This window comes from Akebia trifoliata, chromosome 3 (assembly GCF_017979445.1).
Source record: "Akebia trifoliata isolate Shusen 1 chromosome 3, ASM1797944v1, whole genome shotgun sequence".
Lineage (NCBI taxonomy): Eukaryota > Viridiplantae > Streptophyta > Magnoliopsida > Ranunculales > Lardizabalaceae > Akebia > Akebia trifoliata.
Window position 1 is genome coordinate 45,048,208 of NC_141377.1, and position 19,556 is coordinate 45,067,763.

Consider the following 19,556-nt stretch of genomic DNA (forward strand, 5'->3'; position numbering starts at 1 on the left):
CCTTAGACCAGCCCTACTCTTATCAATACTGAGTTGGTAATGCCCGAACCTGAACCTGGTCCTGGTCCTAACAGGCCTAGGTTGATGCCAGATTGATTCTCAGATTCTATTTAAAATAAAAATTAAATTCATACATTTTCTTTAAATCATTTGGAGTTGTTTGATATTGTTTTTCGTCAAAATAAGGGTTTAATGTCTATCTTAATTGAAAAGTGATTACAGATGAAAGAGAGATCATTATTTATGGTATGATTTAGTTTTCTTTGTTATAAAAATGTCCCCCCACCCAACTTTTGTGGGTTAAAGATCAAGGCCCTAACCCCTTTTTTTCTTATTTAGCCACCAATGCATCAAGTCATAAACACATGAGAAAGGGAAAAAGTGTCGAATTGTCCACATAGAACCTGGTCAGGCTGGGCTTGGGTCGCATTCTAATTAAACCAATCCTAAAGAGATGGATTGTACCCTAGGCCATCCATAAATCCTTATCGGGTCTAAGTCATTTAAGCTCAAACCTTGTCCTAACAGTTTTTAGGCAAAAAAAAAAATATTTAATTCATGATGATCCTAATCAGGGCCAAGTTGAAATGATTTGCCTACTTTACTAAGTTTGAAAGCATCCTCAGTTTTCTTTGAAGAAGTAATAAAGAAGTAGAATGATCCTAATCAGCCCACATACAAACAAAAGCTTCATTATTCATCCTTATTTGCTTCATTTTAGCTCTTCCCCCACATATGGACCATGTGGGCTTTAAAAATAAAAGTATAATTCATATTATTACTTGTTTTTCTTTTCTTTTTTTACCTAATAACAAAGATTAGAACAAATTAGACTACGTTAAAAAAAAAAAAAAGGATTTCAACTCATAATGAATGTATATATATATAGTACTTTTACACACCAAAACCAATGTTTCTTTGGGAAATCAGAAAGCATAAAACATGATGGCACTGCTTACAACAAAATGAAAAGAACATGTGTGGAATTTAGAAAGAAAGTAAGGAAAGAGAAAAATTCATGAATGTCGGACATGGAACATCACTATTACACACTTACATAATCATGAAGCACAGGTCAAGGGATGCCTGGTTGTTGACTTTTTGTACACTTTCCTTGTAGTTCTTACACAGAAAATGTCTAATAGAGGAACAGTTGGAGATAGGGTAAATTTTTATTGGATAATGCTGAAGTAACATTAAGATGTACATGGTGGAGGACATTTCTGTTATGGATGTGTGTCAGAACCATAAATGTTTTTCATCAATATACGAGGGAGAATCATTTATGGTTATGTGCACACCAATGTGTGGAAGGATGTCAATCTCAATTTGTTATTACAAAATCACACATCTAGCTCAAGATTGAGTCCCAAATCCTTTTGTTTTTTTATGGGTCCGGCTCGGTTAGCACCTTTTTTGGGTTCTGCTGAAGGTGTTAGGCTCGCCCATTGAAGAGTACCAAATGTAACAATTAAAAATCACCCACTAAAATTTCTTGAATGTTGAATCCAAATCATCCATTGGACTGATTTCCATGTGTGGTTCAAACATCTATGAATCAATGGACACATATAAGTGTGTCTCATGGTACTTGGTGGTCTGCACCAAATAGTTCTGAAGATTCGTAGTTGGAAGAAAGATCACTTTGATTCCGCTGTGATAACAACGCACACACAATTTAGTTATTCCATCCTTTTCTCCAGGCCCCTATTTCTCTCTCTCTCTCTCTCTCTCTTCATTATTTTCGGCTCGTAATTGTTCTTTTTATTGGACATTAGCTACGCAAAGAGCTTTGTGAATGTGACTTGCTAGATCTAATAATGTATAGGATGAAATAAATAAAAAAATAAAACACAAGTTTTTCGTGATTCGACTATGCTTACATCCACATATGAGAGTTGAGAAAGTTTCAGTATACATGATGACAATAATTGTAGTTCTTTTTTGTAAAATCTTAATCTTTTCAAATTCTAATCCAACTCTTTCTTTTGGTTACTCAAACCATTACCAACTTCTTTTCCTCCCCCAAAATATCCAACATGCTTAATTATAGGACAGATTATTATGAAATTGAGTGAAAAAGTCGCCACACATATTCAGGTGTGCTGTCCCTGGTGTGCCAACTTATAATACACGGCATAAACATAATAAATTTGTTTGCTACTCTAGAACCACTATATAAAATCAATCGCTGTGAAGTGGTTTAGGTTCAGAATTAGTAGCGGTATATGTCACCTACAAGTGATAGATTAATGCGGACTCCATTGGAAACCCATGAAGTTGCCCGGTACCAATGGCCGTCCATGCCAGCTTATTAAAATAGGTCCTTCTTAGTCGCTTAATGTATCCCATTTGTAACCTGCCACAATTTGTTTAATTTAGATTGCCCCATGACCTTGGCCAACTTGGAGAATCTACAAACCAAGCATTGGGGCGAAGAGGAAGTTCATCAATCCCAAGATCAATCATATGAGTTAAGATCATCCCCATAGATGGATTTGCTCGATGACCATCCAGATCCGTGACCACCTTAAGACCTTGGTCGCCTTGCAAGGGGTGAGCCATTCATGACATGATCTTCATAGAGACAAAAATCAGTAATCTTTTCAAAAATTCGCAATTAAATCACAATTTTAATAATTACTTATTAAATCATGATTTTGTTTCAAATCTCCAAGTTATTGGAAAAAAACAAATTGCTGATTTTTCAAAGAATCATGATTAATTGTGATTAAATTGATGGTTTTTTGAGATAGAAAAAAAAAAAAAATTCACTGATTGTTTTTATTCTTAGCATTTTATAAAGTGTTATTTTATCATTTAATTTTATGTGAAATGTATAGTTTTACATTTGTGTACTTAATTTTTTTCTTTTTATCTAATTGTTTTCTAGACCTTTTTCGAAAATTTCCCTTGCCAAATTATTCCCAAACCCTGACTTTGCCACGCTAGATCTGTGCAAGGCATGATTTTTAAACTCGTCCAAGATTGAGACGTATCGTCCGAGTTAACTTAGTATCAGAATTGAACAAGACCAACTCACAAAGTCATTTTTTGATCGAGATTTATGAGTCACAGTTCAATTTATTGATTTGTCTCACGAGACGTCTCAAACGTATCGAAAAACTCGTCCGAAATGACTCAATATCGAAATTAAACGAAATGAGATGAAATACCGAGTTTAAAAACCACGGTGCAAGGAAAAGAGGAGGGCACCAATCCACTACGTACATGTAGATGTCTTCATTGTACTTTGTGCACGTTAAATATGCTTTTTTGTGGACACATTTTATTTTTATGCACAATCAGGGGGGATACACAACAAAACAAAAGTTTCATTGGAGTTGTACCTGTTAGAGAAGATGACAAAAATTATAGTCATGCTAGAGTGACTGCACAGTCTCCTACATTCGATACTGAGCTCATGTGGCATTGTGCACAGAACCATAGATGCTTTTCAGCATTATCTCAAGGAAAAAATCTATGGTTGCATGCATAACTCCTCATCATCTGGACAGTCATTTGAGCATTTTCCAAAAACTATGATAAGGGGGTCAGAATCATTTCAGCAGTAAGAAGAGACCACCTCAGACCAAGATCATTTTGCCCTTCTGACAAAGCAACTGAAAGTACATGTATCAACAGATGGAAAACTTGCAACAAAGCCCCAATCTCCTATTAATTAAGTTCCTCCCCACTACTCCACTCAATTCTCCCACTTTTCTTATTCAAACTATTTACTCCCTCATCTTTGGTACCATCTCTTAACTTTGATCAATTTGGATTCGGCTTGGTTTGATTGGTAACAATAGCAGAGGACAAGCACAAATAGAAAAGTGATCAAGAGGTTAAGAAAAATAAGAATCTTAGTACGTAAATGGGCCACATATAGATATTGACTTCCATGCTATTTGAGCCACAAATTAGGAGTGCAGTATCTGACAAAGTTATTACTTATTCCATCGAATTCAATTAATTTTTATTTCTAATTTGAATACAAAAAAAAGATTTTATCAATTTATTTCTTTTGATTAATAACATGAACCATAGTGTAAGAAAGTCCCAACTTGCGGGTTAAAGTCACCTACTAATTACTAACCAAAAATCTCAGTGTAAAATAAAAAGCATGAGCAGAAGAGAATGTAGTTGCATAAGTATTCTTCTTTAACCACATCTTCATCCATGACGGATTCTCTTTTCTGATAGGTAAATTGGACTTGAATCCGACCATCATGTTGACCAGATGAGCTACGGATCTAGGCCCATTCATGACGTATGGCGCCTACCATACGTATCTTTAAGATAGCTCATCTAAACACCATGTGTCTTTAATATAGTCTTATGGCGCCACAACAATAAAGAAAAGGATGAAAAAAAAATTGCCCATAGAAATCTGGGATCCACCAATCACATGTATCCACGTGTATTGAATGACATTTCTAATTTTCAAAATTACCCTTGTTAGTTACAAAACTACCTTTGTATGCTTGACGTGGCAAGTACTGAGGAGTCTGAGCATTGTGAGCAAAAAACGACTCAAAATTATGATCATTTTTGTCTTCACATCTCAACCTGAACTTTGATGTTCTAACGTGCATTAAATACATTACCTAATTATGCCACACTATAAGAAGTAGTCTCCCCCCACTTTATTGTTTTTTTTGAGAGGACCAGATCTTCTTGGACTAAAGACTTTATAGGTGAAGTGTAGTCATGTTATTGTTATGGCCGTATCTTTGTGGATGGGGTGGGAGGGGGGGTGTTCTACACATGGGTTGGACCACACCACAAGTTCCAATCCTATCACAACAAGAAAAGGTCAAGGAAACGTCCTTATTGTCGGCACAGGACAAATATTGGGAGCTAGTGATTGAAGGGAAGACAGGACTTGTGGAGTGATCTCCAAATCTATATTTTTTATATGAAAATTTTGAAAAGTTATTGTGAAGTAATTCGAAAAAATCAAATTAGTCATTTCATAGTCCGATGGTATCTTCGAATTTTTATGATTCGCCTTGAAACTTTACGAATTTCTCCTATTACATATAAATAACCATAATTAGGTCCGAAATACATATTTTAATGAAAATCAATAATAAATATGGACTAACAATAAATTATATCTAATTAGAGGATGTAGTATATAATTTATCCCTAAAATTTATGTAATTAGAGTACTAGAAACCACTTTTTAGAGCCTGATCAGATATTTTGAAGAATAAATTAATCATTAGAGAATAAAGATAGAGTCTCATTCTACATGTCAATACTCAATATCGATTGTCCTTCTAGGGGATTAGAATGAGAGGTAGTGGCAACTACAATTGCTTCAGCAGGAGCTACTGTTAGTATTGAAAACGTCTTTAGTTCCTTGATCCAGTCTATTGTATGAAATCCCAAATATATATCATAAAGATTTTGTTAGAAAATTCTAGGAATATGCCAATGCCACTTATCATGCCCAAAGAAATTATTATTTATGCACAATTCAAAGCCTTAGTCCATCTAATGTGGTTATCAATTGCATGACTAGAGGCAAAGGTATATATTACCATGAGAATGAGAATCCCAAGATGAACTTTTCCAGTAGAGTACTTTTGTGGCATGGCAAACCCAACAGATGTACACACCATGTGCCAGAGCAAGTTTTGACACAAACTTTTGTTATCATAGATATTTCAAGTAAAAAGACATCATACACCAAATCTACTTATAAATAGAAGGTATAAATTCTTGATAGGTTTCTTTTCACATCATGCACATTCTGACCTTGCAATAGATTTTAGTTAGAAAGGCAATCCTTTCCCTACCCTCCCTATTTTATTTATGGGTCTTCTTTAATAGGAAATGAGAAATGGTCCACCGTGGCAATTCCAATTACTAGATATGCATCATGTGGAAGTCAGGTTTTGATCCTCGATCTGTCGTATTACCACATGAAAAAATCTAGCTCAACTATTTGTTAGTCAAGCTAGAAGCCTACGACTCTACGTTAGTCGGGTTGGCCTACACTTTCTCTTACCACAAACTTCACTACAAATTTTGCTTGCTTAACATCCAAACAGAGATTTCAGTCATTTTGACGCCACACATTTTATATGTACAGGTTTGTCACCTCAACATCTAAAATTGTGAAACAGGCTATTTCACTAAATTCTTCAAATATGGCAACATTTCAGGTCAATGTTCAAACAATTAGACAAACCTGTAAAGTCTGTTTACCGATAGTCTTTGGGTGATGATGCCAGAGACCTAGGTTCAAATTCCACTAGCACCGAATTTCTTAACTCATTAAAAAATAACAGAAACAGACCTGCAACTGAGAATAGAAATGAGTTTTTTTCCTTTTTGACAAACTAGAAGTTGACAAGAATAGACTAAATTATCAAGTTGTGTTGTGTGTGATTCTTACACATGCTTTTCATTAAATGCAAGAGTAAATTAATAATAGTTTCATGGGGAATAAATGCCATGTGAAGTTGAATAGGTGCAATAAATTAAGAGCACACAGTCCCACACAAGTAATCATAGAAAGCAAGATAATCTATCTCAAAGAATAACTTTGATCATGACGACTCAGAAAATTAAAATTGCATTCAATAGGGCCAAACACTCCCCAAAAGAATTTAGGTTGGCCAATTCAAAAAGATTTAGAAGGGATGATCTGGTGGAGTCCGTGCAAGTTAACACAAAACTCCAGCACAAATTTCCTCTATTCTTACATGTAATTTACTCAAGCTAGTGAAAGCAATTTCAAAATTCTACTCAGAAATTAACGATAGAAGAGAAATTTTGGCAGGTAAAAGGTCACACCATGAAATTAATGCTTGCATGAATCTTATGATATTTTTGTTTAGATTTTTACCTTTAGGGCCTAAAAGAAGTCAACAAAACTAAGAAAATTGGGCTTGCATGCAAGGTTACAAAAACCTTGTGCGACATCTCTCCAACTTCATTAATTTGACAAAACTGAAGATTCCCTCAAATTTCTTCCCGTCAAATCCTCTTATCAATCCAAAAGAATGAATAGGCATAACCAATCAGAGAATATGTGACAGCCTTGCATCCTTCAAATATTCACCTCCAATGGGTATGGAAACTTCGGATGTTTCTCCAGGATTAAACCATCGACAGGCTCGACAAACCCAATTAAACTTGAAGTACAAGGGCGGTTGTGATCCTAATTTTAAACTAACAGAATAGTTTAGTAGAGCTGTATTTGGGCTCCAACAAAGGGCCACCATTCAAAACTCCAGACCACTATAGCTAATTTGAGCTAAACAATCAACAGTTAGCACTACAACTTCAGTTGGACATTTAAAGAGAACAAAAAACACTTCCCATCCTAGGATTGTAAGCACTTGTAGTCGATAAAGAAATCTGCTTCCAGCCCATGAGAATTAACGAAGATGGGGTTAGCTTTACGAGCTAATGAATCCAGCACACGTGGGAAAGGAATACAATTTCTATCATCAAACAGCCAGAAAAAAGGAAAAAGAGTGACAGATCCCAACGATCCTCACTACCAGCTAAATATTACAAATAGAGCCTTTCGTACGACAATTGAAACTGACAGAAAGAGATATATCAAATATTGATGCAAACAAGCAATAGACCTTCAATCACTAAATTGCCATTGATCCATGAATGACCAGGACACCACCAAACCTTTAAAACCTATGTTTTAAAAGGAATTTGAGGTTTATATTTTGAGATTCATGATGCATTTAACCTATCCTAGAGACACCATGAGGCTTATATATTATTAAAAACATAAAAGCCGCAGCAAGCACCAATCAAATAAAATGGTCTCTTTTTTTTTCATTTTATTTTACCTATGTACATTTTTAGTAAGTTTATTCTATTATAGTTTTACCATTTGCACCAAAAAAAAAAAAAAAAAAAGACGGTCTCATATGGCTTATTCCTCAAGCTTTACACCATTGAAATGCCTCGTCTCATGCCTCCAAATTGAAAAGGTTTGTTATAAACATCATATATATATAAATAACAACCATCTAAAAATGTATGCTAAACCACACTCCAGCTGTGCTGCTCATCCATTAGCACAATGAGCTCTTAAAAAAAATAAAAAAACATGCAGTGAATTTGCACATGCTGCTGACATAGAATGTAACCTACAAGCAACCAGTATAATATGAACAAAAATCCATTAATCACACGGTAAACACCAAAAAAGCTTACAGATTTACAAACATGTGAGACTAACAATCTCGGATGTCATCAGCAATCCAGGTTTTGGAGAGCATTTGTCTACGACCAAATAAGAGCAAGGATCACAAAGACACCAACCATCAAAAACAGCATTTTCAGAAAGGAATCTGCTTGTTGTCCTTGACTTGTAGGTTGTGCGAACCCATGAACATGACCCCCATGAAATAAATTAGTAAATCCATAGGGTCCGTATACAGAAGCAACAGGAAATCCGTGCACCTGAATATTAAAGAGGGATGGAATTAGACCACCAAAGGCCGCAGAGAGAGTGAAGTTCCCAAATCTTGCAGTTGCCATCGGTGTCAATCCCCCCATGAATCCAAATCCATGATGCAGGAAATGATTAGTATCTGGAAGACGGGCTGTTTCAGGTCTCTGCCCAGCCGGACGATTGGGAATATCAATTCCAGGAATTGACTTAGACCTTGGATCTGTGGGTGTCTTTCCTCTGCCATAAAGAGGAACCAATTTCTCCTCTTGTATGAGGGCCTTACAAACTGGGCACTCTTGGGAATGTGAGTGAATATGGATCCACTTGTAAACACAAGGCCAGCAGAAAAGGTGACCGCAAAGAGTCACGATTGGGTCTTGAGCTAATTCCAAGCATATGTTGCACTCAAAATTACCAGTATCATTACTACCACTGCCTGAGCAAGAAGGGCTTTGGGGTGGTATGCTGGTTGATTCCCCAAATCCAGTAGCCATTCCCAAACCCTAGGGAATGTCAAATACCTGTAAATCATAGGTATAAATGCTTAATCAACACTGAAAAAAGAAGAAAACTACTCCTGAATTCAAAATCATTGTATCACACTCAGATTCCAAAACCAGATAATAAAATTATCCAACAGGCAAACAAAATATACTCAACCAATGAAAACCAGTGAAGATGTGATAACAAGCTTAACCAAATTAAACTCGTTCAACAACCAAATGCAAAGTACTAAATTCCCATAACTTTGCAAAAATAATCATGCAATGTTCCCTTTCCCCACGTATTGTCATTGAAAGGCCCTTGTATGTCATCTCTACAAAAGTCTCGCTCAAAATCACTATTCATTTTGCAGAACCATTCTTTTTTGAAAAATATATGCAATATCACAATGAAATAGAATGTGATTAATTGACTCACCGGACAATTTGCACGTGGATCAAAAGTTTGTTGAGATCATACCACAAAACATAAGATTGTGTACTGTTAAGATTTTTTTTTTTTTTTGGAGAGTGTACTGTTAAGATATTATTTGTTGAAGCCAAACAAATGAAGAACACAACCTCTCAAGGAAGTTTTATACTCCAAATAGCTGACACAGGAAGCATGAAGGTCCTAAAACCCAAGTTAATTACCCAAGTTAAGTATTTATAAAAACAATCAATTATCCTTAGTATGCTACCAAAAAAATGGGACCTCCACCCATAGGGGAAATGGTAACATGGAAAATTTCTTTTGAAGCCAAAATCCCTAGACAACTCCTCCCTAATGTCCCCCAATAATCTCTCAACCGGAAGTTGTTTCCTAGATAATATGGAGTATAGACTGGGAAACTGTTCATGCATGGGTAACGAGACACTCCATAGACCTCTTTTAATAAAATTATATCCTCCCAAATTCGGACTTTATTTCCCCTCCCCAAAGGATGTCATTTTCATAAATTTTGGAAAAATCTTGAAAATCCTTTTGAAAACCCCACACCCAAAATTTCAAGGCTCCCAATTTTCCCAACCTAGATTCCTTACCCCAAATTTGGACTTGATGACTCCTTCACAAACAATAATAATCCACCCCAAATCTCCAAAAACATTTTCTTAGCAATGCCACATTCAAATCTTTGAACTTGCAGATAACCAAACCCTAGGTTCTCAGAATTACAATAACTTCTAACTTCAACAAGTGAAACTTATGCTTGCAAATCTATTGCTCCCCATAGAAAATCTAAGATCAACTTATATAACATTCTCTCCACACTTCTAATTGTGAAAAGAGACAAAAATTAATCAGGATACTAGCTAATGAGCTTTTTATCAGATCTTCTACTCTTTTAAGAGATACTTTCCTTCCCAAGCACTTAATAGTCAACCCATCTTCTCAATGAAAGAGTCCCACATAACTATACTCCTATATAGCACCCCGAGGGGAAGGCCCAAATACAAATAGGATAGAGTATCAATTTTACATCCCAATATCCCTGACATGATGTTTATGTGAGGTAGTAATCCAACCACCAAAAGCGCAGTCTTACTTAGGTTAATGGGAAGACTTGAGACTAATCCAAAGCAACACAACAGACCTCTAGAAAAAATCTAACCTACTTGACCATAGCATCTAAAGAAATTAGTGTATCATTGGTGAACTGAAGGTGAGAAATCCTCGTGCTATCAATATCAGCCTTAAAACCTGCTAGCTCCCCAATCTTTACCATTTTCCTCTTGATTCTCTCCAAAGATCACCCACAATATTAATAAGAAGGATGACAATGGTTCCCCATGACTCAACCTTTTGAAAAAACCAGTAAGACTTATCTTGACCAAGATAGAGAAAGATGCCAATGTAACAAATGATCCATCCTACCCATTTCCGAGTGAATGTCATCCTCAGCATCATATATCTCAAATAGTCCCAGTTGACATGATCATGGATTTTTGTCAAGATCTAATTTGCATGTATCCCCAGCTCCCCTTCTCCAATACTTCAATCCATACATTCATTAGAAATCAGTACCCCATCCAGGATTTTCCTACCCCTAATAAGTGTCTCTTGTTCTTGACTGATAAGGCTATTACTTCCTTCAGTCTCTTGGCAAAAACTTTAGATATGATCTTATAGGTAGTCTCAGCTAGATTGATCGGTCAAAAGTCAGAGATCTCATAATCTACAAGCTTTTATAGAGTATTAAAGCGATATTTATTATTTTGGATGGGTAAGCTGGACTTGAACCCACGAGAATTTGACAATACTTAACAATGGTCGGATGTGCCTTGTCCTCAATAGATCTCTCTAACCAAGCACCTCAATCATTAGATATACAATCAACTCATATCTCCTCAAAATATGTCGAATTTGAAACTTAGGGAAACCAAACATCTTAAAGCTCTGAAACACATTAAACCCCATTGTTTGACCAACCAAACCTAGTCAAAACTTGCAAAAGGTTCTTTCAGTATGTAGAATGGATCTAAGTCAAATTTGGGGTTTCTCCATAATTTAAAGGTATTGATGAAATGTCTCAGTTAAAACAAAACTGTTTGTAGTTGTTTGATATAAATAAATTTTGGAAGTCGGTGTGCATCAGGTCTATGGATCTAACATGCAATTATATCATATATGTATGCTTAGTCAAGGTTTTTTTTTTTTTTTTTTTTTTGGGGAGGGGGGGGGGGGGGTAAATATTCCGAATTTCAACCTAAAAGTCCATTATTGCACATGACTTTCATTTCGCAAGCCTAATGGTAGCTTGGATATCCTGATTTGAAGCTAAAAAGGTTAAAATGATCAAAATATTCAAATCCAACCGATTGAATTACATAAAACCATCGATATTTAGCAATCTTCGAAGCAAAAAAACAAAAACAAAATCTGCAAATGATCATAAGAATAACAGTAACACCACAATCTGTAATCTAAATAAACGCAGAAAGTAGTTCGGAATTTTTTTCCCTATTAGAAACCGCTCTAATCTAATTCAGGGAATGAAGAATCCTATCCGACAAGATGAAAACTACAAGAAACGATCGAGAGAGAGAGAGAGAGTAACCTTGATATAAAGAGCACCAAACAGAGAACCTGCTATGTAATCGTATGGGAAAAAGAAACTTAAAAAGAGAATAAATTCAGGTTGAAATGCAAATAGGACAAAATGGATGGAAGGTTCCAGGTTTTTTTTCGCTTTGTTAGGTAAAATAAAACCTACCTCTCTCTCTCTCTCTCTAATCTATCTCTAAATCTGGAATATTTGATGGGGAGAAGAAAATGACCCAGTTGGCGTAATATGTTGAAAAAAAAAAAAAGTCCTCTTCGACTTCTCAACCGTTGGATTCTTATGATCATCAAGATGTAACAGAGCATCTATGGTTGTCGAGGGAAGGAATCCCTTTACTTGCAATTAAAGCCACGTCTTCTTTAATGGGTTCGAATCTACTTTTAATCTCTGTATGTATATATATCTATCATTTCGTTTCATTATCTTTCTTCCTTTGCCTTTACCATCAAACATCAAACAATGGGCTGCGCCGCTTGTACTTCCGATTCGGTGGTTTCATCTCTCAATCATATGTGTGTTTAAAGTCTTTGGGATTGGAATGAGCTTTTTCGGATGATATTATAAGAAAACTTTTAGACTGACTTGATAAATAACACTCTAAACAACACTACTTGATGACAAAGTGTGCAGGAAATCATAGATATTTGAGTCGTGCTGGGGTAACACAGGATTTATTGCGATTCTCACAATTCTGACGTGGACATGCAGACAGTAGATGATTTTTACTCGTATCACAAGAAAATACATCTATGGTTATGTGCACATCTCACGTCAAACTTGTGAGAATTGCAATAAATACCTTATGTCATTCTAGTATTTTTCTAGATATTTTGATGGAAAATGTTAAAGTAACACTAAAATGTACATCGATTCTCACATAGCTGAAGTGATTGTATGTAGGAAATCATAGATGCTTTTCATCATCGAGATAAAAGCATCTATGGTCATATATGCACCTCCACATCAGCAATGTGAGAATCGATGTATATATCAATGTTACTCCAGCACGACCCTATTTTGATGCATTGCATGTGTTAGGAAAAGTTCAAGTTCTTTTTTTTTTCAAGGAAATCTAGGTTTCCAAACTTTTTAAAACAACCAACTAATCACACCGGCCCTAGGGTGGAATTCGAAGTCAAGACCTCCACTTCTTGACGTGTGGTCCTAGCCACATCACCAACCCTTAGATTGTTAAGAGCTCAAGTTTTGCTTTTGCTAAAGATTCGGGTGATTTCTAGACATTTGATATATGTACTTCAAAAATTTGTTCTGATTGTATGGTTTAAAACAGTGTACCAAATTTTATTTTATTTTTTTATGAGTAAGAGTATACCAAATTTATTAGTACTAAACTGAATCACGAATGAGTTCATTGGATGTCTTTAATCGAACCACATACTAACTAATTTGCTAATTCTATCATTCCAATTTGTTGAATTTTTTCACCGGGTACAATGTATTTCTTTTTGAGAAATTCAATTATGTCTCCTCATCTTCCTCCTTCTTCATGCATGTTAGAGATTTTTTTTTTTTTTTTTAACTTCTAAAATTTTTAATGCAAATTAAAGTGACTAGAACTCGCAAACATAATTAAGCAAATCAAGAAATGAATTATTTCTTCCAACCCTAATACAAATGCTATAACATATGATACCAGAGGAAGAACATATGCTATTTACAAATGACAATAGAGGAAGAACACAGACCATCGAGACTGACAAAGTACGAGATTTAGTTGAGTTGAATAAAGGAGTGGGAGAGATTAATTTGTGGCTAGTAGGCCTTCATAACTAACCAAATTAAAATGTCTGTAAAATTTGAGAGAAAATTATTTAATGAAACTTGGTGGAGGGATTTCTGTAGAAACACCCCCTAACTTTTCATGGTAACTTGATAGTCTACTTAGCAAACTTTTTCTTTCTTAGTGCCTCACCACCCCCGTTCCGTTGGTGAGATCAATGATTTGATCCATCGTGGAGATTAACCTTTTAAAGTCATTGAAATCAATAATTTATAGTTCAACGATTATAAACCATTTATCTTAACATTTGAATATGAATCATAGAGATCAAGGATTCAAATTGTTGAGAACGAAGATTTGAGTTTGACATTTCATCGGGGAGAGGGGACATTAAGACAAAAAGATTTTACTACTTGGGCTGTTAAGATACCATCCCAAAACTTAAGGTGCATTGCCTACTGCACGCAGGGTCCATCAAGAAATTTTCCCAAACGTTAATTATTTTTAATCATATTTGTATCCAAGGGTTGCAAGAAAAATGAGGGGAAGGTTTGTAGGAATTTATTCAATAAACTCGTGCAGTAACAAGATTAAAAAACATATGGAATTTTCAACATGATTCTTTTTTCTTTTTTTTTATCTTTTTCTTTTTCTTTTTCGTGTGATAATCAGGTATCTCTGTAGACAGTAGACCGGGCCTGTGTTTGGGCTTTGTCCAGTCCATAGACTATTATCTTGTTCAAGGACTAGTCTCAGGGCACGTGCAAGCCTACTCATCACACACACCAGATGAGTGAGGGTGTGCCCTCACAGGTGGCCCCTGAGGAATTAATGCTGATATTAGGTATCGAATCACGACCTGCAGGCATTAACAGCCTATTTCAACATGATTCTTACATATCTATATTGATAGAATCGGTTTGAACTAATGGCATCTCAAGAACAAGATACTAATGATGATTAATCAAAAATAAGGTTAGATAGTAGCTTTTGTGATCAAATCCAAAATAAAACATTGAGGAATCGAACAATCTAGAAGAGATTAGTCCCCTCTATGGTGAACCAAATATCTAGACTCACCTTATTTTTCTCTTGTTAACGGGATGGCTATGGTTACTTTTCTTGATGGCATAAGCACAGAGCCATTCCTAGCTATATATAAATGAGAGAAAAAAGCATATAGTCCTCTCTTTTCAGGTTTGCTAATCCATTAAGGTTACCTATTTAAAGGATACCCTTGCTATAGTACTCTCAAATTTTGGCTTTCCTTAAATGGAATCCAAAGTTCAAACCGCGGAGAGCCCAATGGGCCCAATAAGTTTGTTAATAGACAGATGTCTCTCAAGGTCAGATTTCCTGGCAATTATTCTGGGATGATTACCAAAAGCCAATATCTCATGTCTTAGTAACGATTTTTTGTGGATTACTATAACCATGGTTGCTTGCCATGACCCAAAAGTTTCATTGTTAGAAGCATTTGGAGATTGTGGCTTAGAATGGGAAAATTACAACGGAATTTACATGGATCAATATTGGAAGGGCTTTGTAGCAACAAGAAATAAATAAGTGGTACCAAAACCATTGGTTATCGTATCGATTCAAATAAATGTATAAGTGTTATGAAGTTTGATACAAAATTTATTGTATGTGGGAGACTTAGCGTGTGTAACTCTTATAACAATATAAGAGGAGCGTTTTCCCTACAAATTTAGTAAGATTTCAAATCTTACTGAGGATTTTTGGTCCCACATGGATTACTACACTGGCAATCCAACACCATAGACTTGTAGATTCCATGGAGAAATTTAGATTTAGAAAAAATAAATAAATATATATATATGGGTCCCGTTCGCCACCCTTAGTTTTACCACACACTTTAACAAACGCGTTTTGTCTTACATGGGTTAGAAGTTTCGGAATGAGCTGATTTTTGGTGAGGATGATCTCTATGGTGAGGAGATCATCCTCACCAAAAATCAGCTCATTCCAAAACTTCTAACCCCATCAAAATTGATTTACAAAAAATGGACGGTCCACGATTTTTCAACGTGTAAACATGGGGCTAAACATTTCGGAATGGGCTGATTTTTGGGGAGGATGATCTTCTAATCATAGAGATCATCCTCACCAAAAATCAGCTCATTCTAAAACTTCTAACCCATGTAGGACAAAAAACGTTTGTTAAAGTGTGTGGTAAAACTTAGGGTGCTGAACATTTCCCATATATATATATGGGTCCCGTTCGGCACCCTAAGTTTTACCACACACTTTAACAAACGCGTTTTGTCCTACATGGGTTAGAAGTTTCGGAATGGGCTGATTTTTTGTGAGGATGATCTCTATGGTGAGGAGATCATCCTCACAAAAAATCAGCTCATTCCAAAACTTCTAACCCCATCAAAAATGATTTACAAAAAATGGACGGTCCACGATTTTTCAACTTGTAAACATGGGGCTAAACATTTCGGAATGGGCTGATTTTTGGGGAGGATGATCTTCTAATCATAGAGATCATCCTCACCAAAAATCAGCCCATTCCAAAACTTCTAACCCATGTAGGACAAAAAACGTTTGTTAAAGTGTGTGGTAAAACTTAGGGTGCTGAACATTTCCCTATATATATATATATGTTTTGAGTTCATCCAAGGTGTTCACAGTGGACAGCTAGAAAACTCTCGTATTTAAAAATAAAATTCAACTGTGAAAAATTACTTTTTTTAATAAATGTTTTTTTAAAGTCTTAAAATGCTGTCCTCTACATCCATGTGCCATGGGATAATTTTTTTGGAAGCCACATGTGACCTCACGACCTTTAGAAAGATTTGAAATCATACTAAGTTAGGCTAGATTTACTCATAAAATTAATAAGACATTTCTATCCCCTTTCCCTACCTCTCTTTTTTTTTTTTTTATTATTATTGGTAAACTTGTTTTTAATGTGTTCATTTTTTTCATATTTATATTATTATTTTTTAATAATGTGGTAAATGGATTCATCATTTCTTCTTACAGATCTATAGGGATCCCCCTACACCCTCAAGTTTTCACAATAATCAATATGTTGTATGGAGAATTCTGTAGAGTGAATTGATTTGAATATTTTTTCACAAGAAATTAACTAAACAAGAGTTTGAATTGTAGGTGATTTTCTAACAAAATCTTTTGCCCAACTAAACAATGGAGTATATTTTTTGAGTTAGAGCTAACTCCAACTCCAAATCCGAATCCCATAACTACCTGTTCCAAACACACCTAACCTTCTCAACTACTCCTAAAAAAATTCTCCACAAATTTGACTCTTTTAACCCTCCTACTTTCTACACTCTTTTCTTTTTAAACTTTCTTTTCATCTTAATGTTAAAAAATATCCTTCTAAACATTCTAATAAAAGTATCATTGACTTTTCATATGTTTATAAGACTTATCCTTATTTACAAATTAGGTTTTACACTAAATATATAAAAAAATTGTCACTATATATTAGTTATAAAGAGAATCCGATTGCCATATTTACAGTGTGAACCGATTTGTTGCTTTTATACTCATGTTTAATTTACTATATACCAGTGACAAGCAATCATATTCATCAACTCCATGTCGGACAAGACGCTTGGGAGTTCTATCCTTGATGGGACCCTAGATGGGAGGTAGTCCTATTTAGAGGAGAGTTGATATGGGAGGTGGTATGAAGACGCAAATCCTCGCAAAAGTTCAAAGATTCGATAAAGATGGACGTATAGGGTTTCTACGAATATGAAAAAGAGGTGTGCATAGAACCATAGATGGTTTTCCTTGAGATACAAGTGAAAATCATCTATGGGTCCACGCACACCACCTCGTTAGTATAGTGTTGAACGTAGTGTCCTAGGAACTTACTTTAGAACGGCTTAAAGAAAAAAAATGATAAGTGTGGGATGGAAAGCTCAACACGACCCGTGAACATGACTCTAAAATGACACAAAGTTAGTGGGTTTAGGTCAAGTCTAATTGGCTTTGGATCATAATAATGTCAACTCGTCTAACACGATTATTAAATGGATTGGATCTTGGTAATGGGCATCAATCCACTTAACCCATTTTGACATGTTTAGTCATTCTATCATTAACATGTAATTTTAAAAATATCAATAATTATTTAAGATTTTTTTTTGTAAATTACTTATTTTCTTTTAGAATTTCTTATAATTTTTTCATAATACAATTTGTTTTCAAATTCTATAAAATATAAATGGTGTTTTAAGAAAATTTTCAAGTAATAAATGGTTAAATTTTAATTTGGGAAAGAAAATATATTTTTCTTACTAATTAATTTATTTATATTTATAATTTTTTACTCTTATCTTTTTCATTGAAATCTAGAGGTATTTAGTATTTGAAAGTGACCCTCGTGAAGATTTAAGATCTTACTTAGTATGGTTAGTATGTCTCATGTGATAATGAAATACACTTTATTTAGCCAATAATAATATTAATATTGAAAAATAATTTCCCTACTAAGTAAGGAAAGTTTCTGACCACGTCTCCTTATGACATCAAAAAACATGATCTGATGCCATAGGTTATAAAGGACAAAATTTAATGAACTTTGAAAAAGATTCAAAAGAAATTATTTTTCACCATTGAACTTAATTTATGATTGTATGACATTATTTTTTAGTAATGGTATTCTTTTTTTTTTTTTTTTTTGTGATGGAATGGAACTTATTTTTTCTAATAAAGATTAGAATTTTATTAAGTAGGTTATATATGGGTTGGATCAGGTATACCCATTTATAAATGGGTTGGTTTTGGGTTTAAATTTTTTACACGATTATTAAATGGGTTGAGTTTGGGTTTGGTAAATTTTCATAATACCCTAATCTCAACATGACCTGACCCATTACCATCCCTAAGTGTGAGGAGTTGGATTTTGTGTGGAAGTAGATCCTAAAAGAAACTTATTCTTAAGTTCATTCAATTGTTGAAAATTGAATTTGACATAAGAGGCTCTTTCAGGTACCATGTTGTCATCCTAAGATGAAGATAGTAAGCAAGCAAGGAGTAATCTTGAATTGTAAGGGATTAAGGAGTAAGAAATCACTATTATATAATGACGATGATGAGGAATGTCGTTGAAAATTGAATAGTTTTGAGTTAGTTATTATAACATGCAGAACTAGGATCCAGTTTACACGTGGAATTTGAATATTTTTGCTTAAGATAATTCTGAAGTATCATTAATTTGGTGGGGTGAGGATATTTTTGACGTGGAAATGTGTAAGAAACATAGATGCTCTTCATCGAGATACGAGTGATTTTTCATCGAGATCTCACTCGTATCTCAATGAAGAACATCTATGGTTCTCACACACTTCCACGTTAGAAATGTCCTCCACGATGTCCCTCCCCCTTTCTCAAAATGTTACTCCAACACAACTCTATTGTTTATGTTCGAATTATTGGCAGTTGAATAGGTACAAATAAAGAGTCAAAATCAAGAATAAGACGAGCAGAGTGGACATCAACTCACATCACATGGACTGGTTGGGGTGAGGTTGGCCAAATCAACATTATCGTGTCTAATAAAATTACCTAAAACGACAAATTGTCAATATAAAGTTATTCGTATTAAATTTGAAAGGTTATGAGAATTCTTAGTGCGTATTAGTTGAGTTTGATGGCCCTCTCTCTTTCCCTTCCAATAGTTTCTCATCTTCCCCATACATACATATAGTTCTACCATTTTCATCACCAATAAATTAAGAGAGGTCTCAATCAATATCGTTGGATTGGCATTTGTTACACCACACAAGAAACACATTCGAAAGTTAAACTGTAAAATT

The 19,556-nt window shown here is 34.9% G+C and overlaps 1 protein-coding gene across 1 annotated transcript; it reads right to left on the reverse strand.

The window, feature by feature from the left end:
• Positions 1-8,089: 8,089 nt before the first annotated feature.
• On the reverse strand, positions 8,090-12,154 carry LOC147407293 (uncharacterized). The gene is made up of 2 exons (XM_086435776.1): positions 11,988-12,154; positions 8,090-8,967 (listed from the first exon to the last, which is right to left on the reverse strand). Exon 2 carries the CDS (start codon positions 8,938-8,940, stop codon positions 8,275-8,277), a length of 666 nt encoding a protein of 221 aa, XP_086291902.1. The 5' UTR covers positions 8,941-8,967; positions 11,988-12,154; the 3' UTR covers positions 8,090-8,274.
• Positions 12,155-19,556: the final 7,402 nt, after the last annotated feature.